Source organism: Anomaloglossus baeobatrachus (assembly GCF_048569485.1).
Source record: "Anomaloglossus baeobatrachus isolate aAnoBae1 chromosome 5 unlocalized genomic scaffold, aAnoBae1.hap1 SUPER_5_unloc_18, whole genome shotgun sequence".
Taxonomy (NCBI): Eukaryota; Metazoa; Chordata; class Amphibia; order Anura; family Aromobatidae; genus Anomaloglossus; species Anomaloglossus baeobatrachus.
The window spans coordinates 410,275-436,539 of record NW_027441793.1 but is presented as its reverse complement, the minus strand read 5'-3'; the positions used below and the strand labels follow the sequence as shown (position 1 = coordinate 436,539).

Here is a 26,265-nt window from a genome sequence, read left to right as displayed (position 1 = left end):
CTGCTGGGAATGCTGGGACATTATACAGTAACGCTATGAAGGGATCGGGGGTGACGGTATCATTGTATGTGTCAGGTTCCTATAAGGTGTCAGGACGTCGCCGTCTATTTCTCCATGGAGGAGTGGGAGTATTTAGAAGGACACAAAGATCTGTACAAGGACGTCATGATGGAGGTTCACCGGCCCCTCACATCACCAGGTAATAGACAGGACTAAATACACACGGTCTATAATTATCTGTATGTAAGGAATGAATTCAGTCCTTGTATGTGTCTCCTCCAGCTCTATCCAGTAAGAGGACAACACCGGAGAGATGTCCCCGTCCTCTTCTCCCACAGGACTGTAAACAAGAAGATCCCGATGTTCCTCAGGATCATAAGGTAAATGGAGAGAAGGCGCCATGAAATCTCCCTATGATGTGTAGACGGCTGTGAAGGTCTTGTGCTCAGTCTTGTTTTATCCTCTAGTATTATATGTGTTATACTTGTGTAATGAGAGCGGTGGAGATGGCAGGATTAGGAGAGATAAGATATCATACTATGAAGAAAAAGACATGGATCGCACATCCCAAAAATACAATGATCTAAAGCCGCTAGGCAAAAAATTAAATAGAACATGAGGTTCTTTTGTTACCATTCTGATCAGATTGTATTAAGCCCACTGCCACGTCACGGCAAACCTCTTGAGTGGGTCCCTAACCTGACCTTTTTTGTGCGGCACTGTGCACTGACCACCGCCGCAGCGACAAAGGGCCAGCAGGGCGGGCGACCTGGTGCCTCACAGCACCCATGCTGCAAGGCAAAGCCCCCAAGGCTCCAGGCCGCCCCGCCGCCCCACCGACACCACACCACCACAACAGCAGCCACCACACAGCACCAGCACACAGTGAGAGGAGCTGTGCACTCACCTCCCACTGGCTCCCATATGTGAACTGGGAGCAAAAAGAAGGCTGACCCCTCTTGCAGTCTCCTGCTGATTAAAATCACCTGTGCCAAATGGGGAGAGTGCAGATCCAAGTAAAGAGGGGGATAGAATGATATATATCATACTATGAAGAAAAAGACATGGATCGCACATCCCAAAAATACAATGATCTAAAGCCGCTAGGCAAAAAATTAAATAGAACATGAGGTTCTTTTGTTACCATTCTGATCAGATTGTATTAAGCCCACTGCCACGTCACAGCAAACCTCTACTACAAACTGATACTATCTGATCAGAATGGTAACAAAAGAACCTCATGTTCTATTTAATCTTTTGCCTAGCGGCTTTAGATCATTGTATTTTTGGGATGTGCGATCCATGTCTTTTTCTTCATATTAGGAGAGATAAGAGCTTTGGTTCCTTTTAGTCCTCGTTCACACTACTGTATTTTCAGTGCTGTCCATAAAATAAACAACGTCTCGCCCTCAGACCATTGTTATCCGATGTGGCAGTGCAGATGGGGATTTTCTTCCTCAGTCTATGTGCGCACGTGTGCGCTCTGCACCGCACCGAAAATGTGCGCTTCAGAGCGCAGCTGAAAAGCTGCGTTCTGAAGCGCATGGTGCCGGCAGATTCGTGCGCTCTGCATGCTGCCTCTCCCTATAGACAGCATGCAGAACGCACGAAAGAAGTGACATGTCACTTCTTAGAACGCAGCGATTCGGCAAGCAGCCGAATCGCTGCGTTCTAACATGCCACGTGCGCACGGCTCCTGCACAATCTCCATAGATTGTGCAGGGGACGCAGGACGCAGCGTAACTGCATGTAATACGCATACGTGCGCACATACCCTCACTGACTGAATCTGTGTGTGAGAATAATCCCAGCATCCTCTAGTGCAGTCATGGCGAACCTTTCACAGGCCGAGTGCCCAAAGTGTAGCCCTAAACCCATTTTTTTCCGAAGTGCCAACCAATCCTATTATGTAAATAATTGATTGTAACCTTAAGGCCCCGTCACACTAAGCAACATCTCTAGCAACATCGCTGCTAACGAACAACTTTTGTGACGTTGCTAGCGATGTTGCTGTGTGTGACATCCAGCAACAACCTGGCCCCTGCTGTGAGGTCGTTGGTTGTTGCTGAATGTCCTGGGCCATTTTTTAGTTGTTGCTGTCCCGCTGTGAAGCACAGATCGCTGTGTGTGACAGCGAGACAGCAACAACTAAATGTGCAGGCAGCAGGAGCCGGCTTCTGCGGAGGCTGGTAACCAATGTAAACATCGGGTAACCAAGAAGCCCTGTCCTTGGTTACCCGATATTTACCTTTGTTACCAGCCTCAGCCGCTCTCACTGTCAGTGCCGGCTCCTGCTCTGTGCACATGTAGCTGCAGCACACATCGGGTAATTAACCCGATGTGTGCTGTAACTAGGAGAGCAGGGAGCCAGCGCTCAGTGTGCGCTGCTCCCTGCTCTCTGCACGTGTGGCTGGTCACTGGTTGCTGGTGAGCTCACCAGCAACTCGTGTAGCGACGCTCCAGCGATCCCTGCCAGGTCAGGTTGCTGGTGGGATCGCTGGAGCGTCGCAGTGTGACATCTCACCAGCAACCTCCTAGCAACTTACCAGCGATCCCTATCGTTGTTGGGATCGCTGGTAAGTTGCTTAGTGTGACTGGACCTTTACCTTTGCCGTCTTCTCTTCTCTTCAGCAGGGGGCATCACGCTCATGCATGCTTACCACACATTGAAGCTGAGCCACTGCTCTCTTCCAGACACAGCAGTTGGATTGATCTTTCTGGAAAAAATTGCAGCATATTAGACAGAGATTTTAGCATGGAATGCAATCAGATTTCACCCTGTAATCCACATCTACATTTCAAAGTCTGAACATCTTGAAATCCCATAAAGACGTACGAGTTGCTCCCCTCCCCCTTCATTGTGTAGTTCTGTCCCCCTTCCTGGGCCACTTCCTGGTAAATATGTCCCCCATCCTTATATATATTTCCTACATTCTGGTATATTTGTCCCCATCATGGCCCCATCCTGGTAAATGTACCCCATCCCAGCATATTCCCCATCCTGGTAAATGTACCCCATTCCTGGTAAATGTACCCCATCATTGTAAGTGTATCCCATCCTGGCATGTTCCCCCATGCTGTTAAATGTACCCCATCCTGATAAATGTCACCCTTCCTGCTAAATGTTCCCCATCCTGGCATTTTTCCTCATCCTGGCATGTTCATGTCCCCCCATCCTTTCATGTTTCCCCCCATCCTGGTAAATGTATCCCCCATCCTGGTAAATGTACCCCTTCCTGCTAAATGTACCCCATCCTGGCATGTTTTCCCCCATCCTTGCAGCCATGTTTACCCCCATCCTTGCATGTCCCTCCCCATCCTTGCAGTCATGTTTCCCCCATCTTTGCATGTTTCCCCCATCTTTGCAGCCATGTTTCCCCCATCTTTGCAGCCATGTTTCCCCCATCCTTGCAGCCATGTTTCCCCCATCCTTGCAGCCATGTTTCCCGCATCTTTGCACGTTTCTCTCAATCTTTGCACGTTTCCCCCATCCTTGTACGCTTCCCCCATACTTGCAGCCATGTTTGCCCCATGTTCTGTTTGCCCCGTGCTCTGTATACCCCGTGCTCTGTATACCCCGTGCTCTGTTTGCCCCGTGCTCTGTTTGCCCCGTGCTCTGTTTGCCCCGTGCTCTGTTTGCCCCGTGCTCTGTTTGCCCCGTGCTCTGTTTGCCCCGTGCTCTGTTTGCCCCGTGCTCTGTTTGCCCCGTGCTCTGTTTGTTTGCCCAGTGCTCTTTATGTTTAACCCGTGCTCTGTTTGTTTGCCCCGTGCTCCCATGTTTGCCCCGGGCTCCCATGTCTGCCCCGGGCTCCCATGTCTGCCCCGGGCTCCCATGTTTGCCCCGTGCTCCCATGTTTGCCCCGTGCTGTCCATGTTTGCCCCGTGCTGGCACTGTCCCCCTACGCCTTGGCACAACCGCACACAGCTAAAAAATAAAAACAATAAAAAAAACCCCCTCACCTTCCAGCACTCGCTCCACCGCTGCGCTCCGCTGGGTCCTCAGTCAGTTCCCGCGTGGCCACAAGACGCCAGCGCCGCCTACTGGCGCTCCTCTGTCTCCTAGGCAACAGGCCTGCTGCCTAGGTGAGGGGGAGTGTCAGAGGCAGGAGAAATGTCTCTTCTGCTAAACACAACTTTGAACTGCCGGTGCGATCACACTGACAGTTCAAAGTGGCTGAATGTGGCGACAGCGCTCGTGCCAGCAAAAAGGGCTCTGCGTGCCCAGTCTGGCACGTGTGCCATAGGTTCGACATCACTGCTCTAGTGTCTTCCGTAAATCGGAGGAGACTCGTCCATTCAGGTCTGTGTCTGCACAAACCATTAGATTCCCACCAGCTCCACCATACAGCAGACATTGTGTTACGGGTACATTGCGGTTCTGTAATGTAGGAAGCTGTAAATGGTCTTGTAAATTATTAATAGCGGCTGTAAATACCGGATTGTATATGGATGACAAATAAGAAAAGACTTGTCCTAGTTTTCTGGATGAAGCTGTGATGATTTTTTTTATCCGGTCGTGTGATCCCGGCATTAGAGGCCCGTCCCGGGAAAAGAGGATTTATCTACAAAGTGTAAAATCTTTCCCTTCCCTGAATATTTCTGCCTCCGGTCACATCCCGTCTGCCGGTATAACGGGCTCCGCACCACAAAACTTGGGTTTTTCTAAGTCACTTTTTTTGCCTTTCTTTATTAATTTTTTTGTTCCAAATTCTTCAAAATGGTGCAAGAAAAACTATTCACACCCGATGAACTTTTCCACATTTTTTCACATTACAGCCACAAAAAAATGGATTTTATTGTTTGTTTTTTTTATAACAACACAAAGTAGCAAAAGTCTGTGAAGTATAAAGGAAATTATACATGAATTTCTAAATATGTTAAGAAATTTAACTCTGAAAATTGTGATGTGCATTAGTATTCAGCCCCCTGAGTGAATATTTTGCAGGACAAACTTTTCACTACAATTGCTGCTCCCAGCCTCTTGGAGGATGTGTCTACCAGCTTTGCACATCTAGAGGTCACATTTTTGCCCCTTCTACTTTATAAAACAGCTCTATCTCAGGTAAATTGGATGAAGGCGTCTGTGAAGCAATTTCCAATTCTTATTCTTTTGCTTTTAAAAATTTCTATTATTCTATAAAGACCAAATTTGTGGAGTTTATGACTTATAGTTGTCCTGTGGACAGATTTCCCTCTGAGCTCTGGATCTCTCCTGCTTTTCCATTGACCATAGGCCTCTTGGCTGCTTCTCTATAATTAGTGCTCTCCTTGCTTGGTATGTCAGTTTAGGTGGACGGCCATGTCTTTGTTTTGCAGTTGTGCTATATGTGACAACTCAGCATCTGAAGATTTGTTTGAGGGGTGAACTGTTCTTAATTAGGCCAGACCTTTTGTTTCTTTGATTGCCAAATCAAGAGAAGTTAGCCATTGTTTCATGTCAAAGTGACTGGAGCCCTATTGCCTGTTAAATATGGATTGCCTCAGCCTCTTTGACTATGTCAATTAGAGGAATATTATTCAGTCGAATTGAACTGAACCAATGAGAGAACAGCCATCTCCCACCAATCCTGTAAGATACAATACTCTGAAATGAGAACTGAAGGGTATAAAAAAGGCATTGCTCCTCTTTCCACATTCATTTTGCAGGACTTCAGCCTAAAATCCTCATTTTTAGCTGGAGGATCACAGATCTGCTTCACTGCTCAATGCTGAGCCCACAATTGTGCCTGAAGAACTCAGGTGAGAACAATTCAGTTGCTGGGCTACATATCTTGCTGTGCTCAGTCATCTTTCTAAGCTTGCCGCTATCTCCTCTCAATGGGTGCTCATCAAAAGCGGGGTGCTGCTGGCTGGGATAGTTGGCCCAGGAAGCCCGGAAAGTCGCAAAGATTCCAATCCCTTGAGAGCCAAAAGATGGGTGAGACTCTGTCGCTTGTACCATCTTCTGTTCTTGCTGGAAATGTACGATACGTGTTTGCCTGTTGGTGAACCAGTAACATCCTACGAAGGTGTGGTTCACTCACCGTGTGTTGTCTGAGTAGTGTTCTACCCACAAAAAAAGAGTGCAAGTGTTCAGTGGGATGAGCCCTGGCCCGAGCAGTCTTTCTGAAGACAGCCAGGCCAGCGGACGACCGTAGCCACTGACCCTTGTGTCTCCACACTATACTCCAGCTTAGTGTTTAGTGAGATGTTCAGAGCTTTTGCTATTTTTTTTTTATAACTGGACCCTGTTTTACTCTTTTCCACAACTTTATGCCTGACCTGTCTGATGTGTTCTTTGGTTTTCAAGATGCTGTTTGATCCCTAATGTTCTGAAACAAAACGTGTGAAACCTTCACAAAACAGCTGTAGTTATACTGAGAATAAATTATACAGGTGATTGAATTTACTAATTATGTGACTTCTGGAGGCAATTGGTCACTCAGGGGCATCATACTACAAGGGGCTTAATACAAATGCACATCATAATATCCAGATTTATATTTTTAAATATTTAGAAAACCATCTATCATTTCCTTTACACTTCACAAAAACTTGTTACTTAATGCTGGTATATCACATAATTGTATGACATAAGGCACTTCCACCATAAAAATCGTAGCTGGGGTGCTCTCATATTTCTCCTCACCATGTAGAATAATAATAATAGAAAAGAGGCACTCCCAGATTAAAGTGAAAAACTTGGAAAATGTATTAAACATTCAGTCTTAGTGCATCAGACGTTTCGGCCCAGAACATGGCCTTTGTCAATGACCAACAAATGAGTTATACCTTCAAACCATAAAAATTCCTTGAGTAGGGAACATGTTCAAAGTGCTATTAGGTATGCACTTGTGAGATAAGGCTCTATTGAAAGCAGCATCCACCTCTATGTATTTATAAAGCACTAGATATGTGCTGTAAGATAGGGCTCTATTGAAAGCGGTATCCACCGCTGTGTATTTGTAAAGCGCTAGTGAGTTGGCACCATCTGTATGAAATCTATGTAGCAGCGGTATCCAAAATGAATACCCCAAGCTTGCTAACCTGTCCTCCTACTGCTGTCCTTCTATTCCTTAAGGCTATGTGTCCACGGTAGAATGTACCTGCGGATTTTTCTGCATGAAAATCCGCGACTCTCGCGGCAAATCCGCACCTTATTTTTGCCGCGGATTTACCGCGAATTTGCCGCGGATTTTGATGCGGATTTTTTTTTTTTTTTCCCCATTCTATACCCAAAATCCGCACCAAAATCCGCAACAATAATTGACATGCTGCAGATTTTTCTGGATCAAAATCCGCGGCAAATCCGCCGCGGAAAAATCCGCAGCATGGACACAGCATTTCCAAAATGCCATTGAAATGGCTCGGAAGTGCCGCTGCTGCAGATTTTCGGAAAATCCGCGGTAAATCCGCGGCAAATCCGCGGCAAAATCTGCGCAAAATCCGCAGCGTGGGCACATAGCCTTAATGGTCGCTCTTCTCTGCACCCGCTCTAGTTCAGTTATGTCCTTCTCATTCACTGGAGCCAAAAACTGTGCAGAATATTGTAAGTGTGGCCGCACTAGTGACTTGTATAGAGGCAAAACTGTTCTTGTCCGGAGCATCTGTGCCTCGTTCACTGCATCCTAATATATTATCTGCCTTGGCAGCAGCTTCCTGGCCTTGGTTGGTTTTCTCGTTCACCCGCACACCCACGTCTTTTTCAGTGTCATTATTATGCAGTAATTTTGCGACGATTTAAAAAAATTGCACTTTAAAAATCAGCCAAAAAAATCTGAAAAGCAAAAAACCTACAAACAATGGCAAACATACAGAAAACAAGCAAACAGATGAATATTATAAAATAGTCACGTGCCATACATGTCAAGTAAAAGCCGCTTCTTAATATTATTGGATCAAGAATCTTCATTTTGGTTCCTGCAGCCCCAAAACCATGAATTGTCTTCTCCTTCATGCCATACATGTTAGCGTTATTTCTGCAGCCAGTGATCGGATATAAATTCTCCAGTAATTATATTACTATACAGGATTCTTTCTGATATCACATCGTCATCTTCTCCCCATTCAGGTCCCTACAATATCGGATCCTCTCAGTGGAGATCTTCTATATAAGAGCATTCTCCTAATTGGCCTATCAAGGATGAATATGGACAAGGACAAGATGGCGGAGAGGATATTACACCTCACCCTAGAGATCCTCTTCCGGCTTACTGGGGAGGTGAGAGATTCTGATGACGTCACATTACATCATTCTTATCTATGGGAATAACAGATGGACAGAACTGGAGAGGTGAGGACTCTGGAAATGTCTGGAGTGAGATTTATTACTGTGTCTCTCCATAACCAGGATTACACAGTAGTGAAGAAGACCTCTAGTGAGCCCTGTCAGGCCCCTGTGTCTGAGGGATGGGGAAGACCCCTGAGCCCAATCACGGGGACTCCACCTCACCCCCCGATACATGAGGACATCAATGACCAGAAGATCCTAGAACTCACCTACAAGATGATTGAGCTGCTGACTGGAGAGGTGACACTGCTGGGAATGCTGGGACATTATACAGTAACGCTATGAAGGGATCGGGGGTGACGGTATCATTGTATGTGTTAGGTTCCTATAAGGTGTCAGGACGTCACCGTCTATTTCTCCATGGAGGAGTGGGAGTATTTAGAAGGACACAAAGATCTGTACAAGGACGTCATGATGGAGGTTCCCCAGCCCCTCACATCACCAGGTAATAGACAGGACTAAATACACACGGCCTATAATTATCTGTATGTAAGGAATGAATTCAGTCCCTGTATGTGTCTCCTCCAGTTCTATCCAGTAAGAGGACAACACCAGAGAGATGTCCCCGTCCTCTTCTCCCACAGGACTGTAAACAAGAAGATCCCGATGTTCCTCAGGATGTGTTTCCTCCAGCTCTATCCAGTAAGAGATATCTACTCATGTACTTTCTGCACTAATTGTGTGTTTACATTTTTAGGTTTTCTGCTCGTTTTTTTTTTTTTAGCTGTATTTTCTTTGCTTCTTCTTCTTCTGCTGTTTGTTTCTAGTGCCTTCTCTATGTCAGTATAAGGCTATGTGTCCACGTTGCTTTTTACCTGCTTTTTTGCTGCTTTTTCAACTGCAGCGTTTAATGCCAAAATGGATGTGTTCTGATTTTCAAGCATAGTCTATGGGAATTTGGGTTTCTTGTGCACACTATGTTGTTCAAAAAGGTGCCTTTTTGTGGCAGAAATTTGGGCAAAAACTCTGCTTTTCAAAGAAGAAACATGTCAATTGTTTTTTCCATTTGGGTTTTGAACCGCAAAGCAGAGTTTTTGACGAAAGTTCTGCAACAAAAAGGCAGCATTTTGAACAGCATAGTGCGGACAAGAAACCCAAATTCCCATAGACTTTGCTTGAAAAGCAGAACACATCCATTTTGGCATTAAACGCTGCAGTTGAAAAAGCAGGTAAAAAGCAGGTAAAAAGCAACGTGGACACATAGCCTTAAGGGAGCTCAAACACCTGCAGATGGTTCATGAATACCCTGTTTCCCTGAAAATAAGACCTAGTTACAGTAAGGGACAGCGTCGGGAGGAGTCAAACTGCGCTATTTCTTAGGAACCCCAGTCTGTTAGGGACCCCATCAGTTGTATTCTAAGGTTGATTGTTTAAAGGGAACCAAACATCAGCATTTTCCTATATAAGGTTCAGCCAGTGCAGTACTGGCACTATCAGGCACATTGTGTACATACCATTAGGGGGCTGCTCGGGTGTTTAGGCAGTGAAATTCAACTTTATAAAGTTTGAAAATTCATGCACTTTTTGATTGACGTGTGCACCTCGCTGCTAATGTTCAAGCGGGTTATGCACTTGTATTCCTGCCCCCGCCGCCTGTTCCTCCCTCTCACTGGCCGTATGTAAATTTCTAATCTTCAGTTACACGCCGTCGGAGTTAGCGCCTGCGCATAGCGCTCATCTCCGGCGCCATGTTTCTGAAGCCCACAGTATTATGGTGCATGAGAGGGCGGTGCATGAGAGGGCGGTGCATGCGCCCTCGCTTCTTCAGATCTGTTGTGACCGCGGGAGCGCGCGCGGTCACAACAGGACTGGAGAACAGCTGATCTTACCGTGATTAGCTGTAGCAGACGTCTCCTACGATATCGTCTTCTGCAGCTAATCGGTAAGATCAGCTGTTCTCCAGTCCTGTTGTGACTGCGCGCGCTCCCGCGGTCACAACAGATCTGAAGAAGCGAGGACGCATGCACCGCCCTCTCATGCACCGCCCTCTCATGCACCATAATACTGTGGGCTTCAGAAACATGGCGCCGGAGATGAGCGCTATGCGCAGGCGCTAATTCCGACGCCATGTAACTGAAGATTAGAAATTTACATAGGGCCAGTGAGAGGGAGGAACAGGCGGCATGGGGGGGCGGGGATACACGTGCATAACCCGCCGGGACATTTGCAGCGAGGTGCACAAGTCAATCAAAAAGTGCATGAATTTTCAAACTTTATAAAGTTGAATTTCACCGCCTAAACACCCGAGCTGCCCACTAATGGTATGTACACAATGTGTCTGATAGTGCCAGTACTGCACTGGCTGCACCTTATATAGGAAAATGCTGATGTTTGGTTCCCTTTAAGGACCTTTGATGATGTTGCGGGCGGGGAATTGACCTTCAGCAGGGGGGGCTGCTCGAGACGCTCGGATCCGGGTGGTTGCTGTGGCTCGAGTGGCAGCCAGACCCGGGCGCGCGCAGCCGTCCGTCGCCCACAAGTGAAAAGGGGGTAGTTATTATACAGGGGAGGTTTGTCAGTGACGCCACCCTTGGGTTGCGGTGATGATTGGTGACACCGCCGCTGCCTTGTTATGGGATGTTCAGGGCTGATGGAACGGGGCAGCAGGATGGTATCCCCTCCACGAGTAGGGGAGGTGTTGTTTCGGGGCCCAGGTGTTGGTGGGATGGAGTGATGGGGCACAGTCTGCAGGGTTGGACCGAATGATACCGGTGTACTCACTGTTTGAATAAAGACACACAGAGTCCAGATAGTAAACCAACTGCCGGTAACCGGTAGCCTCCGGAGGGGTGTGCTCGGGTCACGCACACTGGTTGACAGAACAGGGGCCCTTCCTCCTGCGCTTTTGGTTTGTGTCTTGTGTGTTGACTAGTCCGCATGAAATTGGTAAGTCCACTCCCTTTGTCTTTTCTGTGGGAGCTGTGACCCACGAGAACTGATCCGTGGGATCTTAACAGGCACTTGCAGATGCCCTATCCCCCTCGTTGGACTTACCCTCTCGCTCTATCTGGGCTGTCGGTGGGAAAAGACTTGAAATCTTGTCCCCTGCTGGTTAATTAGAAAGGTGCTTGAAGCTGTCCTCGCCCTAGGGTCCAGGCACCCCGACTGTGCACAGCCTCCGGACCGGATTCCCGCTATCGGCACCGGCGGGCTACATCCCTGCCCTGGTCCACTTAAGGTCTCCCGCGACTGGATCTCCGTCGCATGTGGCCCTGCTTTGCCGTCTGCCACCTAGTCAGGTTAAGTAGTCCGGGGCTCCAACCCCTGATCACCACTTCACCGTCCTCTCACTTCAACTGTCTAGCACTGTTCTGTGTGTTTCCCTCCCCTGACACCTCAGAACCCATAGGTGGGTGTCACCATCTGCCTGGCCCCGCCCACTGTTGTGTCCCTATTGTCCTGGGTGGTGACTAGGGTTTGATGGCTGGTGTTGGATACCTGTGTGTGGGGTTTTGTGTTAGAAGGCCAAGGAGGAGGGAGTCCTGCACCTTGAAGATGGATGCAGTCCTCTGTGACAACCTGATTTTGTCAGGGCGTCACAATGACTATAAAAAGTCATGTCATATGATGTAACTGAAGGTCTTTTAATTGCAGAAGTCTAAATGAACTGGACAGGACAGAGGCTGGCATGCAGGATTGGCATTAGGAGAAAGGGAGAGCAAACTGGGCAATTTCAGAGGGCTCCCATTCTCCTAGTAACCCCAGTGTATATATGCCAATTATAAGACTGCTTAAGGACCTTTTTGACATCACGTCATGTGACCAAATGTCTCAATTGCAGGAGTTTCAAGCACAAGAGGAGACAGGCTGGTGTGTGTGTGTGTGTGTGTGTGTGTGTGTGTGTGTGTGTGTGTGTGTGTGTATGTGTTTGTGTGTGTTCACGCCAGTTTTATCGAGCTTTGTCAAAATGGGCAGAGCTTGGCCAGAACAAGGGTGTGATGCCACCGGTTCTCTAATTCGTAACAATTGCGGCGTTCCCTATGCCAGAAATCTCACTCCAGTCCCTGATGTCATTTTTCAGTGTACATAGCCGGTCTTGATAAATTGGAGCCCAAATGTTTATCTGCACAGACAGCAAGACCCTGCTACCTGCTTTGGTTACAAAGCCTAAGGATAGGCCATCAACGTTACAGTCCTGGACATCCCCGTTAAATTTCCACCATCTGTCTTTAACTATTTTATTTTCGTCTTGGGGAAAAATCTCTTTAAAATTGTTTATGTTGTTAATCAATGTCACAGAGATGTTTGCAGGTTATTCCACTGTCAAGGCGGTGTCAGGATCTGTGGAAACTACACTCTGCCTGCTAACCTCTCTTATGTCTGTGAGCAGTGCAGGGAGACACAGGCATCAAACCACAGATTTAGGCAGGGTAGCAAGAGTTAACCTCTGCTGGGTTGCTAGTTGGTGTATTTGATCAAATGCTGCGGGAAGCCAGTATCATCCCCTCCTGTATATGCTGGATGGGCTATTCCATTAATGCCAGCTATAGTTTACCTATACTGGTCTGGTGAGGTGTTGTGATGCAGACTTACGGGTGGTTGTTGTGCATTATTACTGTGAACTGTTGTGATGTTAAAAACCTATATAACAATGAAAAAACAGCATAAAAACAACCTCTACTCAGAATATTATGTTTTGCAAAGTGTGCACAGTACCAACATTCCAACCTGTACTATTGAAAAATGAGATTTTTGGCAAAAAAATTGCAATTTTTCGAGCTACCTCGCCACGTCACGGCAAATCTCCTGAGGCAGTCCTACACTAAAATATCTTTATTTAGAAAGTGTGCCATGCAGCCTCACATATGCAAAAATAGGACTGCACAGCACGTACCTGGTGCTTTTCAGTCCCGTCTCCATGACTAATTCATGGTTGTGGGCGGGATAGGCCCAAACACATGCTGCTTGGAATATATAGCCTGTGGACAAGGCTAGATGGCTATGTGTGAACAGCCACCAATCGCCAAAAATCAAGACAGATGGAAAAATAAAAATGAAGTGCACTGCAAGATGGGGAACCAACCAAAAACCTATATAACAATGAAAAAACAGCATAAAAACAACCTCTACTCAGAATATTATGTTTTGCAAAGTGTGCACAGTACCAACATTCCAACCTGTACTATTGAAAAATGAGATTTTTGGCAAAAAATTGCAATTTTTCGAGCTACCTCGCCACGTCACGGCAAATTTCCTGAGGCAGTCCTACACTAAAATATCTTTATTTAGAGAGTGTGCCATGCGGCCTCACATATGCCAAAATAGGACTGCACAGCACGTACCTGGTGCTTTTCAGTCCCGTCTCCTTGTCCACAGGCTATATATTCCAAGCAGCATGTGCTTGGGCCTATCCCGCCCACAACCATGAATTAGTCATGGAGACGGGACTGAAAAGCACCAGGTACGTGCTGTGCAGTCCTATTTTTGCATATGTGAGGCCGCATGGCACACTCTCTAAATAAAGATATTTCTCTATCGTTTCATTGGGGGACACAGGACCATGGGTTATGCTGCTGTCACTAGGAGGCTGACACTAAGTAAACAGAAAAAGTTAGCTCCTCCCCAGCAGTATAACCCCTGAGCCGGAGGCGGGCTCAATCAGTTTTTTGCTTAGTGTCGTAGGAGGCTGATGTGGGCCGACTGGGCCCCCTTCAGCCACTTGATTTTTTGCGTATATTTTTTTCATTTTTTTTCTCGGCGACGCTCGTCGCTCTCATCTGTTGGAATTCTTTTTTTCTGCAGGTATCGTTCTCTCTACTCAGCTCTCGCAGCCCGTGTGGGTACCACTCCCCTGGGTCGCAGAAGCTTGACTCGTCGGGCCCTCTCCCCCGTCCAATTCCACGGTACCACTCCCGGGTTGGCATGTGGGGCTATTCCTTCCGGGGCACCCCCTATTCACCCTGCGGTATCACCCCAAAGGGTGCAAGGGGCATACAGCAGGGACTGGACCTCGCAGCGCGTCTGGATGATGATCGGGCCCACAGCGCTGCTTCACTACAGGGGGCTCCCTGCCCCCACCGGCGTCCACCTCCCTGCCTGCCTGCCTGCCTGCCTGCCTCATTCTTCTTCTGCGGCCCGCAGCCAGCCCTCCGATGTGCGGAGCACGCAGACACAAGTGCAGAGCTCCACGCCTGCACACTGCCAGATGCGGCGCCGCCGACCAGGTAGGACACTCCCCCTACCTTCTCCCGGGCGGCTTCAAGATATAGGCCCCGGTCCGGGCCTACTCAGTCACCGAGCACCTCGGCCGGTGCCCGGACATTGCTGCGCGCTGCCGCTCCCGCAGGTAGGACCGTCGGTCGCTACTTTTCCCTGCGCCGGCTGTTGCAAAATTTAGGCCCCAGTCCGGGCCTACTCACCGGGCGCCACCAGCCACGTCCCCATCTGGCCCTGGAGTCCTCTCTACACCCGCAGTGCTCGGCCGGTTCCAGCTGCCGCGCCGCCGCTCCCGCGGGTAGAACCGCGGTCTCTAGATCACACGCGCCGGCTGCCTCAAAATTTAGGCCCCGGCTTCGGCCTTGTCTCCGGCGTCACAGGCCCGCCCCCCGCCGCATCGCTATTGGTCGCCGGCCGCTCCGTCTCCGCCCTCCACTCAGCCCCAGGCATCACAGTGGGGGCGGTGGATGCTTTTTCCCGCTCTCCTGGGCCCGCCTCCAGCCTCCCCAGCGTTCATCAAAGAAAAAAAAAAAAAAAAAAAAAAAGGGGATTATGTCAAACTCCTGGTATGCGGTTTGCTGACGCTGCAGCAGCCCGTATATCAGGGGAAAATAGACCCAAGTCTTCCATGTTTATTAAATACAGTGGGGTTTTTTACTCAGGGCTGGCGTTTTGTACATTATATTTTTTTAACCCCTTCAGGTACCTTTTTCGGGCTTGCATCAGACACATCCCATAGGGTTAGTCTATAGAGCTCTCAGAGCAGAGTTTTTTGTTATTTGGGGCCAGTACCTCAAGTTTGCGTTTTCCTTAATGGTAATTTTCCGCACATAATGGCAGATTGGGGTTGACAGCTACCGCAGTCACTGGCTCCGCACGCCCCTGTATCTCGCCCCTGTCGGCTGGTTAATACCCTGTCTCAGGCCAGATATTCCCTCGCTGACGTCCCTCGGGTTCGTACACATGCGCCGCGTCCCCCGCCGACGCTTGGTCATACCATCCACAAAACGGCGCCATTCCCTCGGGGAGACGAGTTCCGTACCAGGGACTTTTTGCCTAGGCTAGAAGCGGACCCGCCAGGTCTCGCCTTTCGTGGCCCCCCAGTTTTTCCACCATTATTCCCAAGGTCCAGACTGCCCCTCCTCCGGTAGTCTTCCGACCTCCCGGGTGATGGCCCAGGCTTTCCACCTCCGCTGGACTCCGAGCAGGACCTGGATGTTTTGGCGCAGGACGAATAGCATGCTCGAAACGGTGAGTCAGGCCGTAAGGCTACGGACAGCCCCTCTTCTCTCTGTGCACCCAGGTCTCCTTTAGGGCGTTTGGAGCAGACCCTTGATGTGCTCGGGGGACATCCAGAGTTCGCCGAGTTACCGCGTGTTCACTGACATCCACCAGACACGACGTTTACCAGCGGTAAGCCATGTCATTGTCATTATTCCCTTCTCCAAAGGGGTTTTCGGAGAGTATGACCATGCTGCACTGGAGTCGTTGACCACAGACATCTACCAGACACGGCGTTTACCAGCGGTAAGTCGTGTATTTTGGTCATTATCATTCCCCCGTAGGGCTCTGGAGAGAGGGGGCAGTTACCTTGCAGAGACGAAGAGGGCAGGCCCCTGCGGTTTCATTGGAATACAGTTCGCCGTGTGACTGCGTTATCACGGATAATCCCAGGCCTCGATTTTTACCGGTGGTAAGTCCTTTTATTGTCATTACCCCTTCTAGAAAGGGGGCTCCAAATGGAAGGGGCACCCCACCCTGTAGTCGACCCGCCTGTGTTCCTCCGGGTTTCTCGTCCCGAACGTGGCGTCCCTCGGAGAATCAGCGAACTCCATACGCAGCGGACCAAGTTCCACCTAGGCTGTCCCAGGACTGGTTATCATCTTCAGTGAGTACCCTCTCTTCACATACCTGGGGTCTGCCTGCCGCTCGGCCTGAGCCTCTACCATCAGTGTGTCCACCCGTCGAGGCCTCTGACTCGGGATCAGGTACGCAGATTCGGCATCTAGGAGGCCGCTGACTTCCCTTCGGTCCTTAGGGAACGCCCCTCTGAAGATAGGCGAGTTCAGTGGCCCCCCTTGGCTACGTCAGGGTAGAGTACTTCTCTCCCCTAGACTACGTAAGGGAAGGGTTCATCCCTTTCCCGGCATCGCTCCAGAGGCATCAGGATCGTCCCCTCACACTAGGTTCCAGCCGTTCGCGCCGCTCTCGTCAGGAAGCCTCTATTCCTCCAACAGCCCCTCCGCCTTGCGTGGCAGTGGACCGTTCCAGTTTTTTATAAGAGCGCTGACAGGGATCTCTGTCCCTGCGCACCCTACTCTACAGGGCTGCTAGGTTCTCTACGCCCAAGTACGGCCGGGAGGTCCAGGGTTCTCCCTTCAAGGTTCCTTGCTTGAGGTTAGACCGTCATATTCACTTTCCGCTACTAGAGTAGCTGAGATACCGGAACGAGTCCTCCCAGACCCCGGCTCGGTCCATCATCCCTTAGGCACGGTTTTTTCGAGCCCGTTCAGGAGGAAGTACTCCTCACGCAGGAATAGTTTCCTTCCTGGCACAGAGTTCCGCGTACCCATGCCACCCGCTCCCGTTCTGGCTAGGCGAGCCCTCGGCGGTTTGTGCAGGTGATAGCGACGGTGCACGTACCAGATTTCACCCCTTCTCTCCAGTGGACCACACTGAAGATTAAAGACAAAGAGGGTTCCGTCTTCATGGTTGATCCGCCAATTTTCTCATAGCGGACCAGTCTTCGAAATCGTCCCTTGAGAAGCTTCCCTTCCCTCCGCTGGAGGAGATTCTCAACCGTCACCAGTCTCCCGTGCTGGGGTATGCTACCCCCACTTTTTCCTCGGCACGGTCCCGAGGGTCAGCCCTAGAGCGTTGTTTCCCCTTCAACATTCCGGAAGCCAGAGCCATCCGGTTAGCACGGCTACAATTCTTCTCTGGGTCGGGCCTTGCCCAGTCAGTTTCCAGTCGGACCATGCCACAGCGGTGACATGCATCATTCACCAGGTAGACCCAGAGAGTGTCATGGCAAAGGAAGAGGCCAAGAAGATTTTGCCCTGGGACGGGTCCATTAACTCGCTATCTCGGTCAGTCCATCCCTGGCATGGACGTTTTGGTCGGCCGATTTTTTCGGTAGGAAAGACCTCCCTTAGGAAAAGTGCTCCTCAACAGGGAAGTCACCAGTCAGTTCACGGGCGAGGGAAGACCTCCAGTCGTGGACTTATTGTTCTCCCGTTCCAACTTTCAAGTCAATAGTGCTTCGAGTGTACCACCTGCTCTGGTCTAGGTGCGACTCCCTCGACCGGTCGTGTAGCCTGTTCAGGTTCTCCTGCATCTTCCCGCAGCTTCCCATGGTCTCGAGGGTTCTCAGGATGGACCAAGGCAACGATGCCTCTGGAGTGACCCAGGCGACCATACTTCGCAGAGCCTACTCAACTCCTCACGGAGGCCCCGGGGCTCCTTCCCGACCGCCAAGTTATCTGTGTCGGGGCCCCTCTCCTCTACCGGGACTCAAAGGCCCCAAGTTCGACGGCCTCACCAGTGGATCCCGGGTACTGCCTCAGTCATGCTGTTGACAAGAGGATTACAGACAACGTTGAGGGCCGGGAATCAAGTTCCTCCAGGATTTATTTCCACTAGGAAAGAGCTCCCCCGGTGGGTGAGGACCACATCTTCCCTCTTTTTTGCTGGCATTCTTCCAGTCAGATCCGAACGCGACCCTCTCGCGCGTCCCTGTATGGGCCAGTTGTTGGCCCGTTTCGCTTCGGATTTTTTCGGAGTCTTTTCACTTCCGTCATCCAATCAGAGCCTTCGCTCTGAGAAGCGTCCATCTGGCTCGGCTGTTTCATCGTTTCACCAAAAACGTGGATTCTTTTTCCAGTGAGGGGTTCGTTCAAGGTACCCCCTTTTTCCCGGCTCCACCTGTTTTTGTTAGGTGGGCGCCTCGTGGCCATCTCGTTGTTACAGACAGCATCAGGGCGGACAGCCCTCTTGTCGTTCTTCTCCCCTTTTTGTTTTCCAGCGCCTCCAGCAGGACAGGGGGAGGCTCCGGCCAGAACTCTTCGTTTCTGTCCAAGGCAGCTCGCTGTTTCCTTCCAGAAGAGGTGTTTAGTATTGAGTTTTCGGTTCTAGTCTCCTCTCTCATCCGGGAAGGGGCCTAGTTCGTTCCAGAACTGGTACGAGCCCTCAGTCTTACATGTCTGCAGGACACCCTTTTCGGTTACACCGACAACCAGTCCACCCTTCCACCCGGTCCCAATAGGCCCATGCCAGCGCCAGGGGCCTGATTTGTTCACATGGATCCATTACTCCATGTGTGAAGACTATCGCATGAAGGACGGACTTCCGCCGCGGTCTACCGAGCAAGGGATACCCCTTGGGCGATTGGACTACAGATGTCGACCGTCCAGGTCCCCTGGGCCGCCACCCGATCTAGTCGGCATACCTTTACTAGTTTCTACCAGGCTCACACCCAAGCTTCGGCAACGGCCAGCCTTGGAGTAAGGTTTGCGGGTGGCAGTGACACACCTGTAACAACGTCGGTGCTTGTAAGTCTGGCGCAAGCCCGACGGGGAAGCGGTTACCTTCCTATCTCCGGTGATGGTTTTTCTTCCCACCCAGGGACTGCTTTTGGACGTCCCATGGTCCTGTGTCCCCCAATGAAACGATAGAGAAAGAAGGATTTTTGTGTACTCACCGTAAAATCTCTTTCTCTGAGTCTTCATTGGGGGACACAGCACCCACCCTGCTTGTGTTATTTGTTATATATATTTCCTGTCGGTTACCTCAGTGGCTATTTCCCCAGGCTACTGGTCACACGACTACTATTCATAGTTTTTATCTGTATTATCCAGAATGGTTTGATTCTCCTCCTACTGCTTGTGCACTAAACTGATTGAGCCCGCCTCCGGCTCAGGGGTTATACTGCTGGGGAGGAGCTAACTTTTTCTGTTTACTTAGTGTCAGCCTCCTAGTGACAGCAGCATAACCCATGGTCCTGTGTCCCCCAATGAAGACTCAGAGAAAGAGATTTTACGGTGAGTACACAAAAATCCTTCTTTTAGTGTAGGACTGCCTCAGGAGATTTGCCGTGACATGGCGAGGTAGCTCGAAAAATTGCAATTTTTTGCCAAAAATCTCATTTTTCAATAGTACAGGTTGGAATGTTGGTACTGTGCACACTTTGCAAAACATAATATTCTGAGTAGAGGTTGTTGTTGTGGTGTTAACCCTTGTTATATTTTTGTTACTGCCTTGCTTTTCTCATTAGTCTCTCACTGTTTATTTCTGTGAGTTTGCAAATTGTCACGTCTGTCTTAATCTGTGTTTCCATCATACTCCTGCCAATCACGCGCCAGGGTGTATGCTATCCAAAATTATATGCCTCTGTCGTTGCCAGAATCGGGAGGAATGCTGTGTGACGGTATCCACACGACCGCCTTGGTCAACCAATATATCACTGAACGATGTTGCGTCGTTTGTGAGATGGGTACGTGTGACCATTACAAAACGACCTATGAGCGATCTCAGCAAATCGTAGCAACGATCTGGGCGTGTCACATCACTAACAAGATCGCTAACAATATCATTGTGTGTAAAGTGGCCTTTAGATGTCGAAATTGGACAACAGATTCAGAATACATTTTTTCCTAATTTAATTTCTGATGTTATGGTTTAAAAAAAATAAATGTACTTTCAAGATAATATCATTAAAAAAATAATAACATTGCATTTATTTTTAGCAGATGACTGTATTGGGAGTTCAGATGGAAATCTAATATCTTCAGAATTTATAACAGATGATGAAAGTATCACACATGATACATATGAAGAGCAAGTCCAACAGAATTGTAAGCAAAATACAAGATACAGAAGGGATGTGGAACATGAAACGGCTTCCACAGGAGAGAAGCCATTTTCATGTTCAAAGTGTGGGAAATGTTTTATTAAGAAATCAAACTTTGTTAGACATCAGAAAATTCACACAGGAGAGAAGCCATTTTCATGTTCAGAGTGTGGGAAATGTTTTATTCAGAAAACAGCTCTTGCTACGCATCAAAGATCTCATACAGGGGAGAAGCCATTTTCATGCTTGGAATGTGGGAAATGTTTTATTCAGAAAACTGCTTTTGTTTCGCATCAAAGATCTCATAGAGGGGACAAGCCATTTTCATGCTTGGAATGTTGGAAATGTTTTACTCGGAAATCAGAACTTGTTAGGCATCAAAGATCTCATACAGGGGAGAAGCCATTTTTATGTTCAGAATGTGGGAAATGTTTTACTCGGAAATCAAATCTTGTTAGTCATCAAAGATCTCACACAGGGGAGAAGCCATTTTCATGTTCAGAGTGTGGGAAATGTTTTATTCAGAAATCAGATCTTGTTCGTCATCAAAGATCTCACACAGGGGAGAAGCCATTTTCATGTTCAGAATGTGGTAAATATTTTATTCAGATGTCAAACCTTGTTAGACATCAAAAAATTCACACAGGGGAGAAGCCATTTTCATGTTCAGAGTGTGGGAAATGTTTTATTCAGAAATCAGATCTTGTTAGTCATCAAAGATCTCACACAGGGGAGAAGCCATTTTCATGTTCAGAGTGTGGGAAATGTTTTATTCAGATGTCAGACCTTGTTAGACATCAAAAAATTCACACAGGGGAGAAGCCATTTTCATGTTCAGAGTGTGGGAAATGTTTTATTCAGAAATCAGATCTTGTTAGTCATCAAAGATCTCACACAGGGGAGAAGCCATTTTCATGTTCAGAGTGTGGGAAATGTTTTATTCGGAAATCAGATATTGTTAGTCATCAAAAATCTCATACAGGGGAGAATCCATTTTCATGCCTGGAATGTGGTTAGTGTTTTACTAGGAAATCAACTCTTGTTGACCATGGAAAACTTCACACAGGTGATAAACCATTTTTATTTTCTGAATGTGGAAAATGTTATTCTCAGAAATCAGATTTCGTTAAACATCTGAAAAGGCTACACAGGGAAGGAACCTTTTTCATGTTGTGAACATTTGAAATGTTTAACTGGTAATCAAGTCTTGTCAACCATGAGAAAACCCACACAGTAGAGGAGCCATTATTGCATTCAGAATTTGGCAAATGTTTTTATCATAAGGCTATGTGTCCACGGTAGAATGTTGCTGCGGATTTTTCTGCATGAAAATCCGTGACTTTCCCGGCAAATCCGATTTACCGCGGAATTGCCGCGGATTTTGGTGCGGATTTTTTTTTTCCCAATTCTATAGCCAAAATCCGGATCAAAATCCGCAACAATAATTGACATGTTGCAGATTTTTCCGGATCAAAATCCGCGGCAAATCCGCCGCGGAAAAATCCGCAGCATGGGCACAGCATTTCCAAAATGCCATAGAAATGGCTGGGAAGTGCCGATGCTGCAGATTTTCGGAAAATCTGCGGCTTTTCCGCGAGAAATCCGCGGCAAAATCCGCGCATTTTCCACAGCGTGGACACATGGCCTTAATCAGGTCTTGTTGTCAGATGAGTCACATGGGAGAAGGCATCATGGTGTACCGTGAGTCAAAGGGTTTTATCCAAAAATCAATTGCTCAAGTAATCATTGGTCAGGGAAAGCACCATTTTCTTTCTTTTTAAGCTTTCTGTATTATTATGACTATAAGACGCACCTAGGTTTTAGAGGAGGAAAATAGGAAAAAATTGAAGCAAAAAATGTAGTCATGATGCACTGTTATGGGGGATGGGGGAATCTGCTGCTGACATGGTTATGGGAGTAATATCTCCCCAATTCTGTACTAATGTCCCCCATTTTGGGCCCCTTTTAGTTAAGTGTTTCTTTCATCCTGGTGTATATGTCTTTCCTTCTGGTATATACTATATGTTCCCCATCTTTGTCCCATCCTGGTATACATGATCTTCATCCTGGTATATATGGCTTTCACCTTGGTATGTATGGCCCTCATCCTGATATATATAGCCAAATCCTTGTATATATGGCATTCATCGTGGGCCCATCCTGGTATATATGATCTCACCCTGGACCCATTCTGGAATTTATGTCTTTCATCTTGGTTGATTTGATTCCCATCCTGATATATATATATATAAAATCAGGATGGGAATCAAATGAGATATATATATGTCCTTCACCCACTTGTGGACACAGAAGAGGGTCCCCTATGCAAGAACAGTAATTGGGCCCTTTTGAAGTCCAGTAGCTCATCATAATGCACAATTATACCTAATTTAGAGGTGGGATTGGGCCCCCTTACCTCTTGGTCTGCAAGTTGCACCAATGGTATGTCTGCCCCTGCCGTCATTCTAGTATATAGGTTTCTCATCACGCTGCAGACATAAAAAACCAACTGATTATACTCACCATCCCTCTGCCCCCCGAGTGTGCGATGTTGTCTTTGATGCTGGCAAGTGACTTCAGTGTATAAGCGGCACATCGCATGACGTCACTGCCATGCACCTACAGCTACACGCGGACGTCGGCTGCCGGAATATTCACTGGTCCCCACACCTAGGATTATGGGCGTGTGGAGCAGTGAATATTCATTCTCTAATAAAAAACACGTGATCACCGAGCTGCAGCAGTTAGCTGGTGGCTGAGTGATCATGTGTGCCTGCTATTAATGAATGAATATTCACTGCTCCCCACGCTCATAATCCCACTCATCTCTCAATGCTGGCTTCAGTGCGTTGAGGTAGACTGGATTACGAGTGAGGGGAGCAGTGAATATTCTCTCTTGTTATTAGCGGGTACACTGTTAGCCCTGGTTTCTGCCTCCTGTGACCCACTCCTCCACCGCCGCCCCTCCAGTCACAGGTCACAGTCACATCAGGACTATGACGCACCCCCTTTTCCCTAACAACCCCCCCCCTTTCTACACTATTTGTTTGGGGGGCTAGGGTGTGTCTTAAAGTCCGAAAAATATGGTAATTGGTTAACAAATAGTAAGAGTAAAAAATTACAATACAATCAAAATCGTATAACATAAAAGGGCACAATCATTGTGAATCTGTCTGACCGTTTCAGGCTCCACCCTCTTTCATTAAACTTCTCTTACATTGCAGACTAAAAATGTCAAAACTCACTAAATGTTTGAACAGTTAAGGTGTGTGATGCACAAAATGTGTGACTTTTACACAATAGTTCTTGCGCAACGAGTTAGATGAATTTCCCCTTAGATAGTGCTTATCACAAATCTGTGGCTGCCTTTATTATTTACTAAAGCAGTGGAGACCCGCGGATTAGTGAATGTTCTAAATATAATCCAGCACAAAAACTTTTGGAAGTGTTCCTTATGTCCCCAAAAGGAACTTCCAGGTTGTGAGATCCCACAACCCTCAGCGATAACTGATCGTGTAAGAGTGATCTCTATGACCCCAGCTCTGCGGCATCCTTCTTAAGCAGTTCAGTAAAATCTTAACGGGAAGGTGTCGTCCAAAAAAAAAAATAAAAAAATTAATAACTTAAAAATGTAAAGTATTAATGTTTTGCTCAAATATTATGTGTTTTTAATTGAGCAAAATAAAAAAATAAAAAGTTTGATATTTTCCACTCTGAAACACTAGAGGGAGCAGCTGCTGAAATCTGAAACTGTAGAAATAGCCTGGATTACAGCTGCAGTAAAGTGGGCGGAGTCTACTCTCCTGTGTCACCTCCCCCTCCCAATCTGAGGGTTTCCAAAGGATAACACAGAATGAAGTTTAGATCACAGTGCACAGCCATTTTGTTGGTGACAAGAAATGTCTAAAGTGTCACCAAGGACAGCAAGAGTATCACACAGGATAGGATTAGATACACAGCTCAGCAGACGGTACCACACAGGACAAGATTAGATACACGGCTCACCAAACACATATCACACAGGATAGGATTAGATACACACCTCAGCAGAAAGTATCACACAGGATAGGATTAGATACACAGCTCAGCAGACGGTTCCACACAGGATAGGATTAGATAAACGGCTCACCAAACACGTATCACACAGGATAGGATTAGATACACAGCTCAGCAGACAGTTCTACACAGGACAGGATTAGATACACGGCTCAGCAGACAGTATCACACAGGATAAGATTACATACACGGCTCACCATACACGTATCACACAGGATAGGATTAGATACACAGCTCAGCAGACAGTAATATCACACAGGATAGGATTAGATACACAGCTCAGCAGACGCTACCACACAGGACAGGATTAGATACATGGCTCAGCAGACTGTATCACACAGGATAGGATTAGATACACAGCTCAGCAGATGGTACCACACAGGATAGGATTAGATACATGGCTCAGCAGACAGTATCACACAGAAGAGGATTAGATACACGGCTCAGCAGGCAGTATCACACAGCAGAGGATTAGATACACGGCTCAGCAGACAGTATCACAGGATAGGATTAGATATAGCTCACCAGGCAGTATCACACAGGACAGGATTAGATACACGGCACGGGGGGGAAAGCGAATTGTGTCATTGGAGACGGTAGTGGCAGCGGCAGGGGAGGGGCGCAGGTACTCACGCACTGCTCTGCATGCAGCAGCGGCTGCAGCAAGGAGAGTGGAGGTGGTGTCATTGGAGCATTGGAGACAGTAGCAGCGACGGTGGTGTGGGGAGGGGCGCTGGTACTCACATGCTCTGCATGCACATGCACACAAACACACACAGCTCTGCTACATGCACGCCAGCAGTAGCGGAGGGGGAGGATAGCGGGGCTGGGTAGAGCGGGGGGGAGGGGGTGTCATTGGAGACAGGTAGGGGGGGAGAGGAGGGGAGGCAGCCTGACACCCCATATTCACACATCCCGGTGGTTGACGGGTAAAGTGGAGCACACCGCATACGCTGTTTGCTCCACAATGATGGCGCCGATCTCCTCCCTCTGCTGTGATCTGGACAGCCCAGTGGACGCATCAAGGTCACAGCAGACGCCTTCTCTAATGTTACTAAATGGGGTCGGAGCCCAACTATCAGAGTCTATGCACAGGGGGCTGCCATAAAGGAGGTGAGTATCTGTCCTTACAAACACCAAATCCAAGATGGCAGCTCCCAGTGCCTTCAGTAAAATTAGAATTAAATAAAAACTAAATAAGTAGTGATTTTAATTTTGTATTAAAATACTTTATTTCATAATCACTATTATTAATACAAAAATAAAAAACTGCGACACCCTTCCTTTAAAAGTATGTGCATTCGAGATTAGTGTCTCGTGCTTAGAGCAGCTGCAGAGATTTGTGGGATCCCGCTCTGCACACTCAGATCCCACAAAATGGAAATTCAGGTTCCACTTTGCTAGTAAATTGGGCATTTTGAGAGTCTTTAGGAACATTTGTGAAAGGTTTTGATACTGGATTATATTTAGATAATTCACTAATCTCCGGTTTCCCACTGCTTTATTTACTAAAAAGTGCAGCCCCAGATTGGAGATAGGAACTCTGAAGTATATCACATTGTATATAATTGCATTTCAAAACTTGTTGTGTTAATAAATGCTTGTAAATATATATTCTTCACGCCTGTCTTTCTCTTGTCTAGATGTGATGATTTTGCCTCTGAACCTCTGAAGTTGAGGCAGAGCTGTAGACATTTTGCACAAAAATAGTGAGGGGAGAATTGAATCACACTGCATCCTAGATATGTGGAAGTTGTTAAGATGCTCTGGTCCCAATTCATCAAAGCCAAAAAATTGTCACAAAAGCTCTGAAAAGACTCAAAAATTTGGATCAATTCAGAGTTGTGCCAGATTTTGGTGACTTTTGGCATTTTCACTCCAAAATTGGCAGAGATAGGGTGGGACAGGGGTATGACAGCATACCTCCTTTAATTTA

At 47.6% G+C, this 26,265-nt stretch overlaps 1 protein-coding gene and 1 pseudogene across 1 annotated transcript in view; both read left to right on the top strand.

Moving 5' to 3' along the window:
* Positions 1-26,265, top strand: part of LOC142258917 (uncharacterized) — a 199,684-nt gene that overhangs the window by 261 nt on the left and 173,158 nt on the right. The window contains exons 2-3 of the mRNA XM_075331474.1: positions 76-199; positions 283-380. Of these exons, the coding sequence (XP_075187589.1) occupies positions 76-199; positions 283-380 (222 nt within the window). The remainder of the gene's footprint in view (positions 1-75; positions 200-282; positions 381-26,265) is intronic.
* Positions 17,419-26,265, top strand: part of LOC142258930 (uncharacterized) — a 70,991-nt pseudogene continuing 62,144 nt past the window's right edge.